General features: G+C 54.4%; 1 protein-coding gene across 1 annotated transcript; it reads right to left on the minus strand.

Annotated features, from left to right (window-relative positions):
* Positions 1-9,468: 9,468 nt before the first annotated feature.
* Positions 9,469-12,745, minus strand: LOC134508804 (mothers against decapentaplegic homolog 7-like). The gene is made up of 3 exons (XM_063320882.1): positions 12,117-12,745; positions 11,338-11,391; positions 9,469-9,515 (listed from the first exon to the last, which is right to left on the minus strand). The coding sequence occupies exons 1-3, from the start codon at positions 12,643-12,645 to the stop codon at positions 9,484-9,486; spliced, it is 615 nt and encodes a 204-aa protein (XP_063176952.1). The 5' UTR covers positions 12,646-12,745; the 3' UTR covers positions 9,469-9,483.
* Between the last annotated feature and the right edge of the window lie 3,635 nt (positions 12,746-16,380).

A 16,380-nucleotide genomic window follows, 5' to 3' on the forward strand; every position in this document is an offset into this window, starting at 1 on the left:
ACGCAGCCGGTACCCCCGGCGGTACCGCGGCCAAGCCGGCGGCCTCGGCACGCCGAGGCGGGGCTGTGGGGTGGCGGGGGGGGGGGAAAAAACCCAAGCGATTTAGGCAAAAAGCGAGGGTGGTTAGAACAGAGCCCGTGCCTCAGCGGTTAATAATATCCCAGCGCCGAAAATAAACTGGAAAGGAAGCTCCTTTGTGACAGTCGGCAGGCAGCCAGGCTGCGGCGTGGGTCATTCAAGCCGGCGGGGGGGACGGCCGGTGGGGGCACCCACCCGCGCCAGCACCCACCACCCAGCCATCCCCCCTCCCGAAGCACCCCATGAGGGATGGGGGCGGTGGGGGGGGGGAAGCTCCGTCCACTCCGTCCACCCCAATTTTTTCCCCCCCTCCGCACCCTAAAATGGGGCGTCCCTCATTTTAACGAGGTCTTGGCCGCCACGGTTAGGAATAGGCATCCCCCCCCCCCCCCCCCACCACCCCTCAATGCCGGTGGCGGGGAAATGCATGTGGTTAACGTTACTGGTTCCTCTAGTGTAAGCGATACCCGCTGGCAGGCGGCGGGGATGGAAACGATGCAGCCCGCATCCCCGCCAGCCCGGGGCTGCTCCTCTACGAGTGTTTTTGTCCCGTCGAGTTTTAAATGTCCCCAACGATCAAGTTGCCGGCGCTCATCGGGACATCTTTTGGCAGCGCACAGCACCATCTGAATCCCTCTCCGGCACCCTAACTTCCAAATTCCCCTTTTTTGTCCTCGTTCCCCTCTAAAAAACATGGGCGTTGCGGTGTAAAACCCCCGCGGTCCCCATCATTGTACCCATGCTGGTCCCCATTCTGGTTCCCACCATGGTCCCCACCGTGATCCACCGTAGCGGGGCTGGAACAAGATTATCTTTAAGGTCCCTTCCAACCCAAACCATTCCATGATTCCGTGGTCAGTCACCACCACGAAGGACTCGCCGGTGGTGGGGTTGTCTTCTGCGTTTTCTTGTCGACTGCTCCCAAGGCACCATGTTGGTTGGGAAAATCCAGCAGCACCCGGAAAAATGGATTTACTGGAGCTGGTGATGGGTTGAAACAGGGATGGGTTGAAACATTTAATGGGGGGGAGCACATCTGCCACACTTTTTTTTTTTTTTTTAAAAACCCATCCTAGAAGAGCATCTAGACAGGATCCTCCAGAGCACTTTAATTATTAAATGGGTCCTATTTGCTTGGGGGGGATTCTAATTAGCTAAGAGGAGGATGCCCCCCAGCATCCCCCGCCGCATCGCGGGGGCTACCCCGGCCGTGTCCCCTGGGGGGGGGGGGAGGGGGTCCCCCTTCAAAAAAAAAAAAAAAAAAAATCCCCCACGGGGCCGAAGGAGCCGGAGTGGCCAAGCCAAGAGCCCCGGGGTCGGTGCCAAGCACCGGCTCCCTCCTCCCCGCCGGCCACGGTCAGATGATGTGCGAGGCGAGCCGGGAGGCTCCTAGTCTGGCAGGCAGCCTGTTTTGCTCCAGAGGCTCCAGTGCTGTCATCTTGGCGTTAACCCCTGATAACCTTGTCCTTTCCAGGAGGGGACGGCGTTTTTTTAGCTACGGGAGATTGCAGGGTGGGGGGGGGGGGGGGGGGCGGGATTTCGGGTCTCCAACGAGGCTGGGAAGGAAAGGGTGCAACGCCTTGCGGTGCTCAAAGCAAATTAAAAAAAAAAAACAAAAAAAACATTAAAAGGAGGTACGCTCGAAAATAAACCAAGAATAAGTGACGTTAAAAAAAAAAATAAAATAATAATAATAATAAAAAATTCCCAAGCAATTGTTTATCCCCGGGACAAATATACAATCCTAGTTCCACAGGAAGATGTCTCGATTCCAGATTATAATAGGATGCCAATTTGTAAATAAAGGCATTTCACAGGAGGTTATAAACTCTGTAGGAGAGGGAGGGGGGGAACGGGAAAACACAGGCAGGACTTTGCCGGAGAAACCGCGCGGGATCCTGTTTACATGGAGGGGTGTGGAGGGGAGAGAGCGATGGGGAGCCACTCCGAGGGGCGAATAGCTCCGGCTTTGGACAAGGTGCTTCTTCCCCGGCGAGCAGATACCAGCGGGGATCAGAGGCATAGTGAAACATTCCCGGCCTGCCCGCGATTTCGGAATGAAATGTCACTCAGCCAAGCAGTCCCTTAAACCAGACGTGGTCCCACCATCAGGAGAGACGGAGCATGGAGCGATGTTGATGTTCCTCCAACCTCCGGAGGTCTTTTCCCATCTTTTTCATACAGATGGGTTGGGAGGGAGAAACTGAGGTTACGCTTGCTCCAGAAGAGCCTTGCAGAGCCTTGGTCCAGCGCCCACCAAGCACAATCATTCAATGTCCACTGGCTCCAGGAAACCCTGGGGTGGTTCCAAGAGTCAGGGCAAGTCAACGGGATTGGGCTGAAATCTGGGTAAACTCTCAGCTTTGGTATTTTATGAATAACCCCTATAAACACAAAAGCAGCGGAGGTGGCAAGGCCACAAGCCAGCTCATCCTGCTTTCCTGCCATGACGGGCTTCTTGGAGGCCTTCACTTTGCCAGCCAATCCAGCACCATCCATGTATCCTGCAGGAGAGCCACCTTCTCGCACACCATGGGCACCACAACCTTCTCCATCAGCCAAGAGCCACCAGCCCCACGCCAGAAACGGGTCAAGAGGGAGATGTCCGGGGGTGGGTGGAGAGCATCCATGGAGACCCAGCACATCAAGCACCATCAGCTCGCTCCTACTCTCAGAGCGGAGCTCTTCCATGGGTTGTACGGGAATTCGACCCCCACTGATCAGGCGCCACCGGACCACAGGCCGGCCACCTCCCGGCCCTCCAAGCATGGCTTTGCTTGTTTGAAGGAAGAGTCGTAACCAAACACGTCTGCTGGGAACGAGTCAGCTCAAAATACAGGAAAAACCACCCTCTGTCTCCTATTTACGGAAATTATTTTTATCTCCAATGGGTTATTTTTGCTCTCTTCTTTAACCACGTCGAGGATACAAAGGGTCAGGACTGGCAATACCCAAGCACAACCACCTCGGTGGGAGACACCACAAGCGAGGAGTCCTGACCTACCCACGGAGCGACCACCGACAAAAATAAAGCTCTAAGAAAATAAATAAAGGCAAGAATATGGAGCCAGCACCCCGGGGGAGTGAGGGGTGCATCAGCTGGAGAAAGGGATGGCTGGAGAAGACACAGCGGAGGTGGGATGAGAAGAGCATGGCATGAAGGACTACCCAATATTGCATTCCTGGGCCAGGAAGGAGAACAGAAAGCGGAGGGAGGGATACAGCGGCTCAGATCGGTTATCCCAAGGGGGAAACACTCCCCATCCATCCCCGCGGCTGCGCCACTCCACCTCCCACATCCTCCAGCACCTCTGGTATCCATCAATGGAACTGCCTTCAGCCTCCGGGAGGAGATTACGACCCCAGTGGTGGCTGGACCTGAGACTCATCACCATCAAAGGATCCTCATGGAGAGCTAGAAGAGCATGCCCTTTTTAATGCTCCTCTTGCCATCATCCTCTCAACCCTCGCCACGCGGTTTCCCTGCCAGAGTGGCTGTGAACCCCAGGCTGGCCCCGTTCCCAAATTCTCGGTGCCGAGAGCGATCTGCCTCACTAAATCCTGCCCTTCCAGCTTCCAGACCTTAGAGCTGGTCTACTGACTGTGAACACCACCACTACGCCACCCATTGCCCGTCACTGGTGGCCAAAGCAACCTGCCCACGATGCTATAGGAACCCACCACCACCATCCACCCGCGATGTCTTCCACAGCCTCCTTCTCCAGCTTCCAAATCTACCAAAAATTGAGGGGTTTGGCTTTTCTTAAAGCCATCCTTCCATCACGGAACCATGAATCCAGCCCTGACAGCCCTGGTCTGGAGAGGATGAGGGATGCTGGATTCTCCACCCGGCATCACAGATCCCCATCTACCCGAACTTAGATAAGACCAAGCCGAAGAGCTCCTCGTGCACCCAACTAATAACTCATTAAAGCCCTCTTCAAATACACTCTTCCGCTAACTAAAATATGCGGGGGGAGGTAGGGAAAAAAAAGAAAAAAAGAAGAAAAAAAAAAAAAAAAAGGAGAAAGTGAGCTTTGGAGGATCGCTGCAAAGTGCGTTTATTTTCCTTTCTCGACTGGGTCTCTCCAGTTGGGAATTTTCAGCGCTGCACTTCGGGCGCGCGGAAGGGAGATGCCAGTAAATCAGAGCAAATTCAAAACAAATGCTCTTTCATGTGGAGGCATTCGGCTTTGTTTCAGGGCTTGGGTAGCTAACCGTATCCCTTCATGAGTCAACTCTCCTATCAGCTCCTCATTAAACTAAATGGCTACAATTACATTTGGGGAGGAAAAAAAAAAAAAGAGCGGTTAATGATCGTAAAAGGTTCTGTTTCCAGGCTTTTTGAGGGGTTGTTGGGGGAACCTTTGATAAGGAAGACCAAAAAAATAATGCGATCCAATGAAATAATAACAATATAATAAGTATTTAAAAAAAGGGAAAAAAAAAAAAGGCGTTTTCGGGGAGGGGAACGTGCTTTCTTTTGGGGAGGAGGGTCTACGAGGGAGCTGGGGCTCCCCTTCCAGCGGCCCTTTGGGAGGCACCGGGAACGCGCCGCGTTATTTCCTGCAGCCCAAGCCCCCACCTCCCGCCTTCCCTTCCCTTCGGGAGCGGAGCAGCCAGACGAGATGTTATCAATAGGCCGAACCTTACAGAAAGCCCCCTTTTTAAAAGCGAGTACTTCCTCTGCTTATTTCATGTGGTATCCTGTGGAACCGAACTGCTCTCTCCTCCCCTCCGCAACGGGTGTATTTCAGGAGGAAAAAGAAGAAAAAAAAAAAAGAAAAAGAAAAAAAAAAAAGATCTAACAACATCCTTATTGTGTTGTTTAGCTTCTTGTCTTTTTTTTTTACAGTCCCTTTTTTTTCCCCTTCCCTAAAGCTATAGGCTCCAATAGCAAAAAAAATACAAAGAAAACCCCAAAAGTCTTCGGCATTTAAAAAAAAAAACCAAAAAAAAAAACCAAAAAAAAAAACCAAAAAAACACAAACCAAAAAAACCCCAACAGCGACAAATTTCTCTGTTCCCTCTCCCCCTCCCTTTGATTAATTCTCATTAGGGCCTTTGAGCAAACAATATGCTCCCCTCTCAAATAACAGACAGGGTATATATTACACCCAAAGAAAAACAAACAAGGCTCACTTAAAGACATCCACGCCGAACGCAATTCCTGGAGAGAGGCAGGGGCAGATGCCCGCCCGCGCGTGCGCGGCCGTCGCCGACCTATTTCTGAAATTCCGCTTTCAGGGCGACGAATAAATCGCCCATTGGGGAAACGTCCCCACCAAGGGAAGCACCTTTAAGTCGTCAGCGTGGACACGTAGGTACGCGGTTTGCAGGCACTTTAATCCTGGTAGAGACAAAACCCGGCCACGGAGTTGGCCGGGGCCAGGGTAGGAGATGAGGTGCTGGAGGCATCACATCCTTGGAGTTGGGCTAGATGATCTTTAAAGGTCTCTTCCAATCCAAACCACTCTATCGTTCTACGAAAAGCCCAAGAGGGCTGAGGAAACCACCCCCTGAACCCCCATCCCGTAACAGCAGCTGGAGGCTGAAGGAGATGGGAAATGGGAAAATGAGGGATATCATAGAATATCTCAAGTTATGTCAACATCTCAATGAAGGGACGCATAAGATCATCAAGTTCAACTCCTTCTGCAACGTCTTCTGCAAAAAACGGGCTCACCTGCCCTCCCCAGGCACCACGAGCCTCACACATGAAATGCAGGATGCCGGTTACCCTACCAGCAGCAATGTCCAAGGACGGCTCTCGTCCCAGGGACGAGAGACGCCACCACCAAGTCAAGGAGAGCTTGACACCGAATCCTTCTGCAAGGCACGACCGCACCTGCTCCGACAATCCACGCATCCAAACGAACGGGTGGCCAACATCACTTCGCCTTCCCCAAACACGCCTCTTCCTGCCTCGCTCCGAAAATTAATGGAGCGTGAGGCCGGAATTCAAAGGGAAATCTGGGCTTTTGGGAATGGAGAACCTCGCCTGGGATTTCCACACATCCTCTGCCGGAGAGGTACGCGGCTGCTACTGAAATGAAACCTAATTCCCCCTTTGAGCAGGCCTTTTCTCAACAACTCGCATCCCCACAACTCCCCGGCATCACTCCGCCTTTCCGTCGGGACCCTCGGACAACGCAACTCGCGGCCAAAATCAAGATCAACAAGAAGATGTCTTACCTGAAAGCCCCCCAGGGGCTAGACAATTAGTTCCCCCTGTTTCAGTGGAGGAAGGCACAGAGTCTGGACAATCTGCTGGAGTGGAGGAAAAGAAAGAAAAAAAACAAAAAAACAAAAAAAAAATCAGTATATAGGCGGTTCTTCGCAGGCTCCCAGCATCGCCGCGAGCAGAACACGCATTCCAAAGGGTTTAGCAGGAAGCGATTACTAATTGTCCGCGCAGAGACGGTAGTTCATCAAGAAGCATCCACCCTAACTCGTCGCCTCAATCAAGGCTGCGCGCTGCGCTTCATCACCAGCCAACGCTGATTATAGACCAGCAGAAATTACAGACTGGCTGCCACCTCTCTGGCCAAGTCACCGGGTAATGAGATCAAGGTTGTCGTCTTTCTGATGCAAGCGAGCTCCCAAAAATGCTTCAATCGTGGCTTTACGCACCCAATTTAGTCAACACCTGTAACTCACCGAAATGGGAACCGAAAGGGAAATGTCTCATCGCCGCTCTTTTGCGGCCAACGGTCTACGTTTGCCTTCCCCCGCTCAATTTTTGTCACCGCCAGTTGCTGGCGGATCTTACACCTCGCTGTCACCTCCTGGGACGCCTCCTGGATCTACTCCTCCACGCAGCATCAAAGGGCAAGGGCAGGGTAAGACTGGACGCCCCGTTAAGAGGTTTCTCCTGACGCATGGAGCTGTTCCACCTCAAGGTTTGGACCTTTCCATCCCAAGCCTGCTTCTCCAGGTGACAACAGCCAGGAGCCAACACCGATCCCCTGGTCTTGCAGGCAAACTCCAGCTTTTCGGTCCCTACCATGAGGGAGACAAGCTCAAGGCCACTCCACGCCTGAGAAGATCCATGAAGTTCACACAACCTTCTGGTCCTCAGCAGGTTCTCGGGGACTTTGGGTTTCATTGGGCTCCCTGCTAACATCACCTTGCTCGCGGCCGTATCTCAAAGCAGGGGCCACCACCAGGAGCGACAAGATCATTCTCTGCCTACTGGTAAAAGTCATTTTTCCGGGTTTCATCCCCGAAATCCCGGTGAAAACGAAACCCCTGCCTGCATAACCTCATTTTATCGGAGTGAAGTAGAAGCCCTAACAGGAATATACAGTTTAACAGGATATACTTAATCAAACCAAAAACAATAGGGGAGGCAGGAAATGGACTTTACTTGTGAAATACTGTATACGATACACTCTCTAAATGCCTCGTCGTGCTTTCTATGCTTTAAAGAATTACGCTTTTTCTTTTTTTTTTTTTTTTTTTTTTAACCCTTTCTGGTCCAGACAGAGGAGTCCCCCCCCGCCCTTCTTCTGAGATGTCCTTCAACTGGTCGGGCTACAGATGCTTTCCGAAGGCAGGGCGGACCAATCCTGCCCCGCGCTGGGCTCCGTCTGCCCCCGGTTACAGCTCCCCGTGGGATAAAGGATGTAATTTGCCCTTTCCGTGTTGTCTTACTCCAAGGATCATAACGTGATCATTGGACAGGACGGTGGGAGAGAATCCCGTCCTGACTCTAAAATGCGTAACTACAATGGGGTGATGTGCTTTCATGACTTCTTCAACAGCCATCAGCTCCCTTCCCATGTCCCGTCATCCGACAGCCGGTTCCCTTCATCAATTAATTACCCTCTGGAGTTTAGAGGACACAAAGCTCACGCACCTTGACTCTAGACCAAGCGTGATGGTCCGGTGTGGGCTAAGCCCAAAAGTGGGACCCCTGGTTTCATCCTTGTACTCTTCCCATCGTCCCCAGATCTGCCAAGGGCTCACGCTTGGTACTCGGCCGCATTTTATTTTCAGCACCGAGAGGTCACAGTATCGGAGGTTTACCCAAGCCTACCGCATGCGGATCTCCTCCCAAAGCTGCCTCCCTGCAATATAAAACCATCGCGGAGACAATTATCCCTGGTGGCCACCAGCCCAACCTTGCGAGGTGCCGAAAAGTTCCTGGAAGCTGCCAAACCTTCAACTCCCCCGAAAGTCGATGCCACAGGAGGGCATTCGGGCTCTGCCAGCGACATCTCAGTAGGGTTCCGGCACTCTCATACTCCAGCACCACCACTGGCAGCCACCCAGGAGCACGACAGCCACAGCTCCTTGTCCCACTTAACGATGGGTCAAAACATCTGCTCGAACTATTTGGGACACTACTATCCATCTCGCTTCCGGCACGGGAATCAGGATTGCAGGGTGAGCCCGGCCCCGCACGAGCCACCGTCGCCCATCCCTGCAACTATCCCACGTTAAGGAAGAGGGAAAGTCCTCTCCTTGACGAAGAAGCAAGCCAACCTGGACTTAAGAGCCTTCCTGCAGGTAACCGGGCTGCCAAGGGCAGATCTTTACGCTCTACGGTGAGTGCACAAATACGAGATCGATCCTACCAACGCGCAGTCCGATGGGACATTTCACTGCCGGCAGCAGATCCCCAGCTCCCTGTCCGTCCCTGCTTTCCTCCAGCCGGCGACACAGCCCATCTCAGCCTCCATCACCTCCCCCAAAAATGTAATCCCCGTCATAAGAGGGAGGGGAGATTTAGCCTAGATATAAAGAAGGAATTCTTTAATGTGAGGGTGGTGAGACACTGGCCCAGGTCGCCCAGAGAGGTGGGAGATGCCCCATCCCTGGAAACATTCCAGGCCGGGTTGGACGGGGCTCTGGGCAACTTGGTCTAGTTGAAGATGTCCCCGCTCATGGCAGGGGGGTTGGACTAGATGGCCTTGAAAGGTCCCTTCCGACCCAAAGCATTCAATGATTCAATGATGATGGGCACTGGTGACCACTGCCAGAGCCCACGCTGGTCCAGGTATTCCTGTCTGCCGAACCTGTAGCACCGAACACTTCCATATTTTTATGACCGCTATCACACCTGATGGAAAAGCAGAAGTTTTCCTGCTTGGATGCACGTTCCCAGCTCCATGGGCAGATGCGGTTGCCCAAGTCTAAACGGAGGGGCCGTCCCCACCCCAGATCCCACGCCTCATCAGCCATGGTCCCATGGTGATCTAACGTCCCTCTTCCATCTAGCCAGCCCCCGGCAGAGCAATCCTCAACATCCAGCTGGGAAACCGCCGCGGGAGACGGTACCGATGCCGGGATGGGAAACCCTCGGTCCCTCCGCAGAGGAAACGCCGAGAAAGCCTGAGCTTGCAAAACCCACCTGCAACAACAGACTCCCAGGCTCCGCTTGTGCCTGTCGCGGCCCCGTTAGCCCGAGTTCAGCTGCCAAACGGATTTTTCTTTCGAAAAGGGAAAAAAAAAAAAAAAAAAAAAAAAAAAAAAAAAAGGGAGGACTTTTTTGGTGAGTAACCCAGTTGTTTCTGCGTTTCCGATGGGCAGCGTTAATCACTTCCTATTGGCCGATAGGAATAACTTTTCCTTTCGAAATGGCACATTCATGTTCTGCGGCTTTTCTGTTTACACACATTTTGCTACCTTATGTCAACACTTGCTAATGAATAAATATATCACTCGGCTAACTGAAAATGAGGTCCTGGCAGAGGCAGATTGGATGTTTAAACCCTGCTAATAGATTTATCCTAACATCTTTGCAGGAAACCAAAGGCCAGCTTTTAACCCTTCTCTCCGAACCCCTCTGCATCCCGCCCCGCCATCACCGCCGGGCAGAAAAAAAGGCGAAAAAAAAGGCGGAAATCTCAACTTTTTGGGGGGGGGGGGGAGGACCGCAGGGATGCTGTCGAAACGATGCCGATCTCACCCAAAACCCGCACAACCTGGCGACCCGGCAGACCCTCGGAGTCTATTTATGGCCCAAGCCTTCCGGCATCCCGGCACGTGCTGGGGATGCTGAACCCACTCCCGACATCCCTCTTTCATTCACGAAGCTTTTTATCTCCTGTTTTTTCACGCCGAGGCAAAATATTTCATGCTTTGCAGCCCGAGTGTTTGCTAAACAGCTTTGCTTATTTCCACCAGGTGTAAAAAAAAAAAGAGTTATTAGCGTGTCTTAAAGGGGGGGAAAAACAACAGTCCAGCCTCCGAGGGAGGAGTGGGGCAGGATGGGACCCCCCCCAGTGGTACCCCACGTGTCCGAAGCAACCTCAAGTTTGGGGGGGGGGGGGGGGGTTTCTTTCAGTCCCGAGAAACTGAAGGGCAGCAATTTTAGAGCAACCGCTCTTTTGGCCCAAAAAACAGTAACGAACAAGGGTTTATACTGGTCTTCGGAAACACATCTATCCTTGCTTCCCTGCTTGCTGCGACCGAGGGACGCGACCGCAGAGACCACCGCGCTCCGGCCAACGCTCCCCGAATCCCGATCCCCAAAATCCTGGGGGAGCCGGGAGCTGCCTCCCCGAGCTCCCCCCCCCCCCCCCCCACCCCGTTTCTCTTCCTTCTCCCAGCCCGATTTATCTCCCACCCCACCGGCGAGCTCGCTGCCAACCCAGAGTTTACGCAGACGACCGCAAAAGAGCTGGTGCCAGCCTCAAATGGGCTTCTCCCCTGGCACCCTGACATTCAATTACGAGCAACAGGCACGCAGAGCTCCGCTTAAAAAAAAAAAAAAAAATTATTAAAAAAAAAAAAGGAAAAAAAAAATAACTTTTCGACTCCCTTTCCCAAGTTTTTCAACCTGACGAGGCGGGATTAGGCGCCTTTAAAACACGGCGAGGTGTTCTCCCAACTCCGTTTGTTCACCGGGATGCCCAGCCACCAGGGAGATGCTGGATCCCAACCTAAATCCCGACAAATTCAGCCAGGGGCGCGGGAGCGCTGTCATCGACCAACACGATTTTTTTTTTTCCTGGTTTTTCCAAGGGGAAGGGAGCAGCGAAGGCCTGTGCCGCATCGCAATCCCTCCTAAGAGTTTCCTGCCAGAGTTTTAAAAATCCTACTTCGTGCAGCCTGAGATAAATTACATCTTCATTCACCCAGGGGTATCAGAAAGCACGGAAGCACCCAAGCAGCCCCAAAATTGCATCGCGGCGTGACAAAGGCAGGAGGCACTTCCCCTGAGGAAGGGGCTCTTTTCCCTTTTTTTTATATATATATATATGTATATATTTGATAAATCTGCAGCATGCATTGAAAAAGTCCACTTACCAGTTGGTTTGAGAAAATCCATCGGATATCTGGAGTAGGGCGGAGGGGGAGACTCTGGAATTAGAAAAGTACAGGGAAAATAAAGGCAGAGCCATGAGAAAGGAAAAAAAAAAAAAAAAAAAAGGAAAAAAAAAAGAAAAAAAAAAAGATAGGAACTTATGATAACAGTGGCATTCTTTTAGCAAAACTGTTTGTCTTAGCTCTGGGGGTTGGAGGCAGGGCAGCGAGGCGGTGATTGCCTTGATATTTAGCTGTCAGATAAACAAAAGGGGCCGTCTGGCGCCAGTCTCCCTGCTATCTGCCGCTCGGGCTGTCTGAGCGGGGCCTCCTTGGCTCGGCGGAGCCGCGGAGCGGCGGGGACGGGGCCGGCCGCGCCAGGCGGCCCCTAATCCCCCGGCACCGGCGGGGAGGCACCGGGCGGGGTTGGGGCTGGGGGGGGGGGTGAGGGGAGGGGGGGGGCGGAGAGAAGGGAGGGTGAGGGGGGGGAGTAAAGGGAGCACCCCCTCCCCTCAACACACGCACGAAAAAAAAAATAATAATAACGCATAAAACAGCGCGAAGAAGTTTTGTTTTTTGGTTTTTTTTTTTTTTTTTGGGGGGGGGGTGGGAAAGTTGAGGGGGCGAGCATCCCTCGGCGGCCATCCCCCCCCCCCCCCCGCATCCATCACCCCGCATCCATCCCCGCGGTGTCCCCCGTGTCGCGTGTGTCGTTCCCGTCCCCACCGCCGTCGTGTCCCCGTCCCCCCCCCCCCCCCCCCCCCGGCCATCCCGAGCCTTACCGAGCTCGCAGAGCCGGCTGAGGTGGTGCGGGTTGCAGCAGACGAGCTCGGGGTGAGCCTTGCCGTAGGATTCACAGCCACATAACCGCTTGACTTCGGAGCAGTGCCGCAGGTCGGGCCAGCGGAACACCTTGCAGAGCAGCACCGGCAGCGGGTACCAGTGCTGGCCCAGCCGGGAGTCGGCCTTGGCGGGCAGCAGCAGGCAGGGGGTCCGCGCCCCGCCGCGGGACTCCACGGCGTGCAGCAGCCCCTCCAGCTGCCGCTCCTTCAGCCGCTTCAGCACGGCGTGGGTCAGCGCCTTCAGTTCCGCCTCCGCGCCCGCGGAAGCCCGGCCGCCGCGGCCCGCCTTGCCCGGGCAGCAGCACCCGCGCCCCCCGCCGCAGACATGCGCCCGGGCCTCGGCCGCCGCCGCCACCGCGCCGGCTTCAGCAGCCGCCGCCGCCTCCTCCTCCTCCTCCTCGCCGCCGCCGCCGGGCGCACGGCTCCGCCAGAGCCGCCGAACGAGCACCGAGCGTTTGGTCCTGAACATGCGGGACGAGAGGAGGGGCCCCCGGCTACAAAACGGGCATGTCGTCCGCCGCGCATGAAGGGGCCGGGAGCCGGGACGCGGCGGCGGCGGCGGCGGGGGGCAGCGGCGGGCGGCGGCGGGCGGCGGCGGGGGGAAGGCGGCGGCGGCGGCGGCGGCGGCGGGGCCGAGGCGGGCTGTGGCATGCGCCAGTCTCCGCGCTGGGGGCCGCGGGTCCCGCCGCCTCCCGCGGAGGGAGGGAGGGAGGGAGGGAGGGAGGGAGGAGGGAGGGGAGGGGGGGGGGGCGGGGAGAGGAGGGGGGGGGGGGGGCTCCTCTGCCTGCTGCGAGAAACCCCCCAAAAATTAAAAAAAAAAAAAAAAAAAAAATTAAAGAAAAAAAAAAGGGGGGGGGGGGGAGGGCGCTGGTCGCGTTGGTTTTGCCCAAAAAAAGCGAAATTAAAAAAAGCCCGTCTACAGCCGGCGGCGCATCGCGCTGGGGGAGGCGGGCGGAGGTTGCCGGCGCCGCGCCGCCCTGCGCGGGTGCGGAGCCCGGGGGATCCTCGGCCTCCCCCCGGCCGCGGAGCCCATCAACCCGCCAGCGCTGGGGAGGGGGGGGGGGGGGGGCGGAATAAAAGGAGGGGGGTGGGTGGGTGAATACAAGAGGTGGGGGTGAGGAGCTGGGGGGGGGGAGGAAGAGACGGGATTGATGCGAGGCAGGGCAGAATCGAAAGATAAAAAAGAAAAAAGCCAGCCAAAATTACGTCTCTCTCTCTCTATAAAAAAAAAAAAAAAAAAAATTATATAAAAAAAAAATTAAAAACCCAAAACACCAACCCTAAGATCTGGCCGTCGGAATCGGTTTAAGCATCTGTCACAAAAGAGGAGAACAAGCGCATCCAGAGTGTTGTATCCCTTTTTAAAGCCCAGGTCGTCCTGATGCGGGGTTCGGGCTGGTTTGTTGTCGGTTTGGTTTTGTTTTTTTTTTTTTTTTGGTTTTGGTTTGGTTGTTTTGTTTTTTTTTTTTTTCCTCCTTCTTCCCCAAGGTTTTTAATCCACACACGCACACGCGGAGTCTTGATCCGGCTGCTACGAAAAGAAAAGAAAGACAAAAAAAAAAAAAAAAAAGAAAAGTGGGGCTGTGTCCCCTCCTTCCCCAGCAGCGTGCTGCCGCCGGGGGGGGGGGGTGGGGGGAGCCCGCCCCCCGCTCCTCCGCGCCCCTCCGCCGGTGCTTACATGGGTGCGGGGGCAGCCCGCCGGCGACCCCTCTCCCTGCTGCCGCCGCGTCTGGCTCCCTGCTTTTTTAATATTTTTTTTTTTTTTCCTCTTTCCTCCTCTCTCCTCCTTCCTGCCTTCCTTCCCCTCCTCCTCCTCCTCCTCCTTCTCCTCCTCCTTTCTTGGCTTGGGGTTTTTTTATTTATTTTTTTTTCCCTTTTTTTTTTCCCCCCCCCCTTCTTTCCACACCCCCCCTCTTCCTCCTTTTCGCTGCGATCGGCCGCCCCTCTTTCCCCCCCCCCCCCCTTCCTTCGACTGCAAAGTTGGGGGGGGGGGGGGGGGGGGAAGCCCCGGCGGTGGAGCCGGCGGCGGCGCGGATCCTACGCGCTCGGCCGCGCCCGCTCCCCCCCCCCGCCCTCCCCCGGTTCCCCCCCCCCCCCCGCGGTGGCGGCGGCGGCGGCTCGTAGTGCGCAGCGGCCCGGCCCCGGCCCCGTCACGTGGGTGTCTAGACACCGTGTCGCTCCGGGAAAAAAAAAAAAAAAAAAAAAAAGAAAAAAAAATTAAATAAATATATATATATATATATTATATTTATCTCCAACCGCCTTGCGCAAGCCGCGGCTCGGGTTGCTGAAAGGTTCCCTCCCCCCCCCCCCCCCCATCCTCCTCCTCCTCCTCCTCCATCCTTGCCCCCGGGTGCGCGGGTGCGGAGCGGCTGGTCCCCCGTGTCCCCGTTCCTCCCCCCCCCCCCCGCCCCCGGCAGCTTTGCTGGGGGGAGCCCCCAGAGCCTGGGAGTGCCGGAAAGGCCGTAGCCCGCTGTGAATATTAAAGTATTAAAGCCGATCGGGCCATAAAAATAATAATTAAAAATAAAATGATAATAATTAAAAAAAAAAAAATAATATATACGATTCCGGGCACGGCGCACGCACACACACACACAAAAAAAAAAAAAAAAAAAAGCAATAACGCTAATAATACTTTGCGCTTTGACAGCACCTGTCGCCGAAGGAAGGGCAAGTATTCCGTACGCCCAGTTCGCCCCAAAGGAGAAGCAGAAGTGATGGGCACTGGGACCGTTCCTGGTGGGTGCTGCCAGCGGGGACCGGTTCTGGCCCCCACGGTCCTCCACGGGCCCCCCCCCAGGCCCGGCTTCCAATTCCACCAACCGTGACCCGGCCGAGGATGGGGAAACTGGGCCACCAAGAGGCTGCAGCCTTGTGGTGTCCCCAAAGCGGGACAAGGCGGCGGGGCAGCCCGGACGTCCCCTCGCCAGGAGAAGTCCCCAAAGGTCCCCATCCCGCAGGGATAACTCCTTTCTCCTATAATAAATGCGGGCGGATGAGTTGCTTAAGGTCACTCGGTAAATTAGGAGCCGAGACCCTTAAATCACGGTTGCTAGAAATCCGTTTCTAAATCAATTCGAAATCCAATTCTAAAACAATTGCCCCCAACTAAACACGACACCGGGCGTAAAACGCAGGGAGGGGGGGACGCAAAACAAACAGAGGGTATTCCCGGGATTCTCTGTCCTGGATGCCCGCCTTTGGCGCAGGGCTAATTTTAGAGCCCGGGTTTGGGAATATTCGCGTGAGGAAATACTCACAATATTCGCCCACGGTACTTGCAGAATCTGGGTCTAAATTAATTAAAAAGGGGGTAGATTTGGGGGCAGCCTGATTAAATGTTAATGAGACTACACCCCTCCAGGCCCGAAATCTGCTTTGCGAGGAATAGCGTGGAAAAATCGAGGAAGGGAAGATTATTTGCTGGCGTCTAAACGCAAAATTTAAGGTTTGTTATTCTGAGGTAGGGGATGGACTCCCCACTTCACCCCCAAATAATTAACGGCACGAGTACAAGCTGCCCGTTAAACGGCCCGTCAAATTCCGCAGCTTTGATTTTTGCAAGAAAATCCCATTTTTTTTAAAAAAAAAAACAACGGTCATCACTTCTGCGTCCCGGAAAAGGGGAGTTTGATAACATTTTCAGTTTAACGTCGTGTTCAGCAGCCTCCGGAGTGACCTCACGACCACCGAGGCCGATTTCCTCGTTTCCTTAGAGAACCTCGATCCCTTTTCCACTGGGATGCGTTCGGTAAATTGATAGGGAAAAAAAAAAGCAAACCCCCCCCCCCAAAAAAAAAAAAAAAGAGTTCCTTCTCATTCCCGTATCTGCTGGTGAAAGACACTCTGGCCGTGCCCATTACTACACGCGTTATACTTTTTAAATTTTCAAAACTCTCCGGCCTGTTATAAACGAGATTGACGTCTTTAAGGCTTGGGGTTCCTCTTGCCTTGCCTGTGACTGCGATTACTTTATTGTCGCAAACAGAGGGCCAAAAAAAGCATAACCCGGTGTATGCTGTGAAGGGATGGGGAAGGGGGAAGCGGGGGGGGGGGGTCTGGGAATTAATAATGGCCATTTTTTTGGCCCTGCCGTAGGTTCTCTAGGTGACCTCGGGTACATCCCTGGGACCCGGGCTGTAGGGACCGTCCGTCCAGCTGGGCCACCGGCGCTGGCCTGTCTTTGTGATCTCCGCAGGTG

The sequence above is a fragment of the Chroicocephalus ridibundus genome, chromosome Z (genome assembly GCF_963924245.1).
Source record: "Chroicocephalus ridibundus chromosome Z, bChrRid1.1, whole genome shotgun sequence".
NCBI lineage: Eukaryota > Metazoa > Chordata > Aves > Charadriiformes > Laridae > Chroicocephalus > Chroicocephalus ridibundus.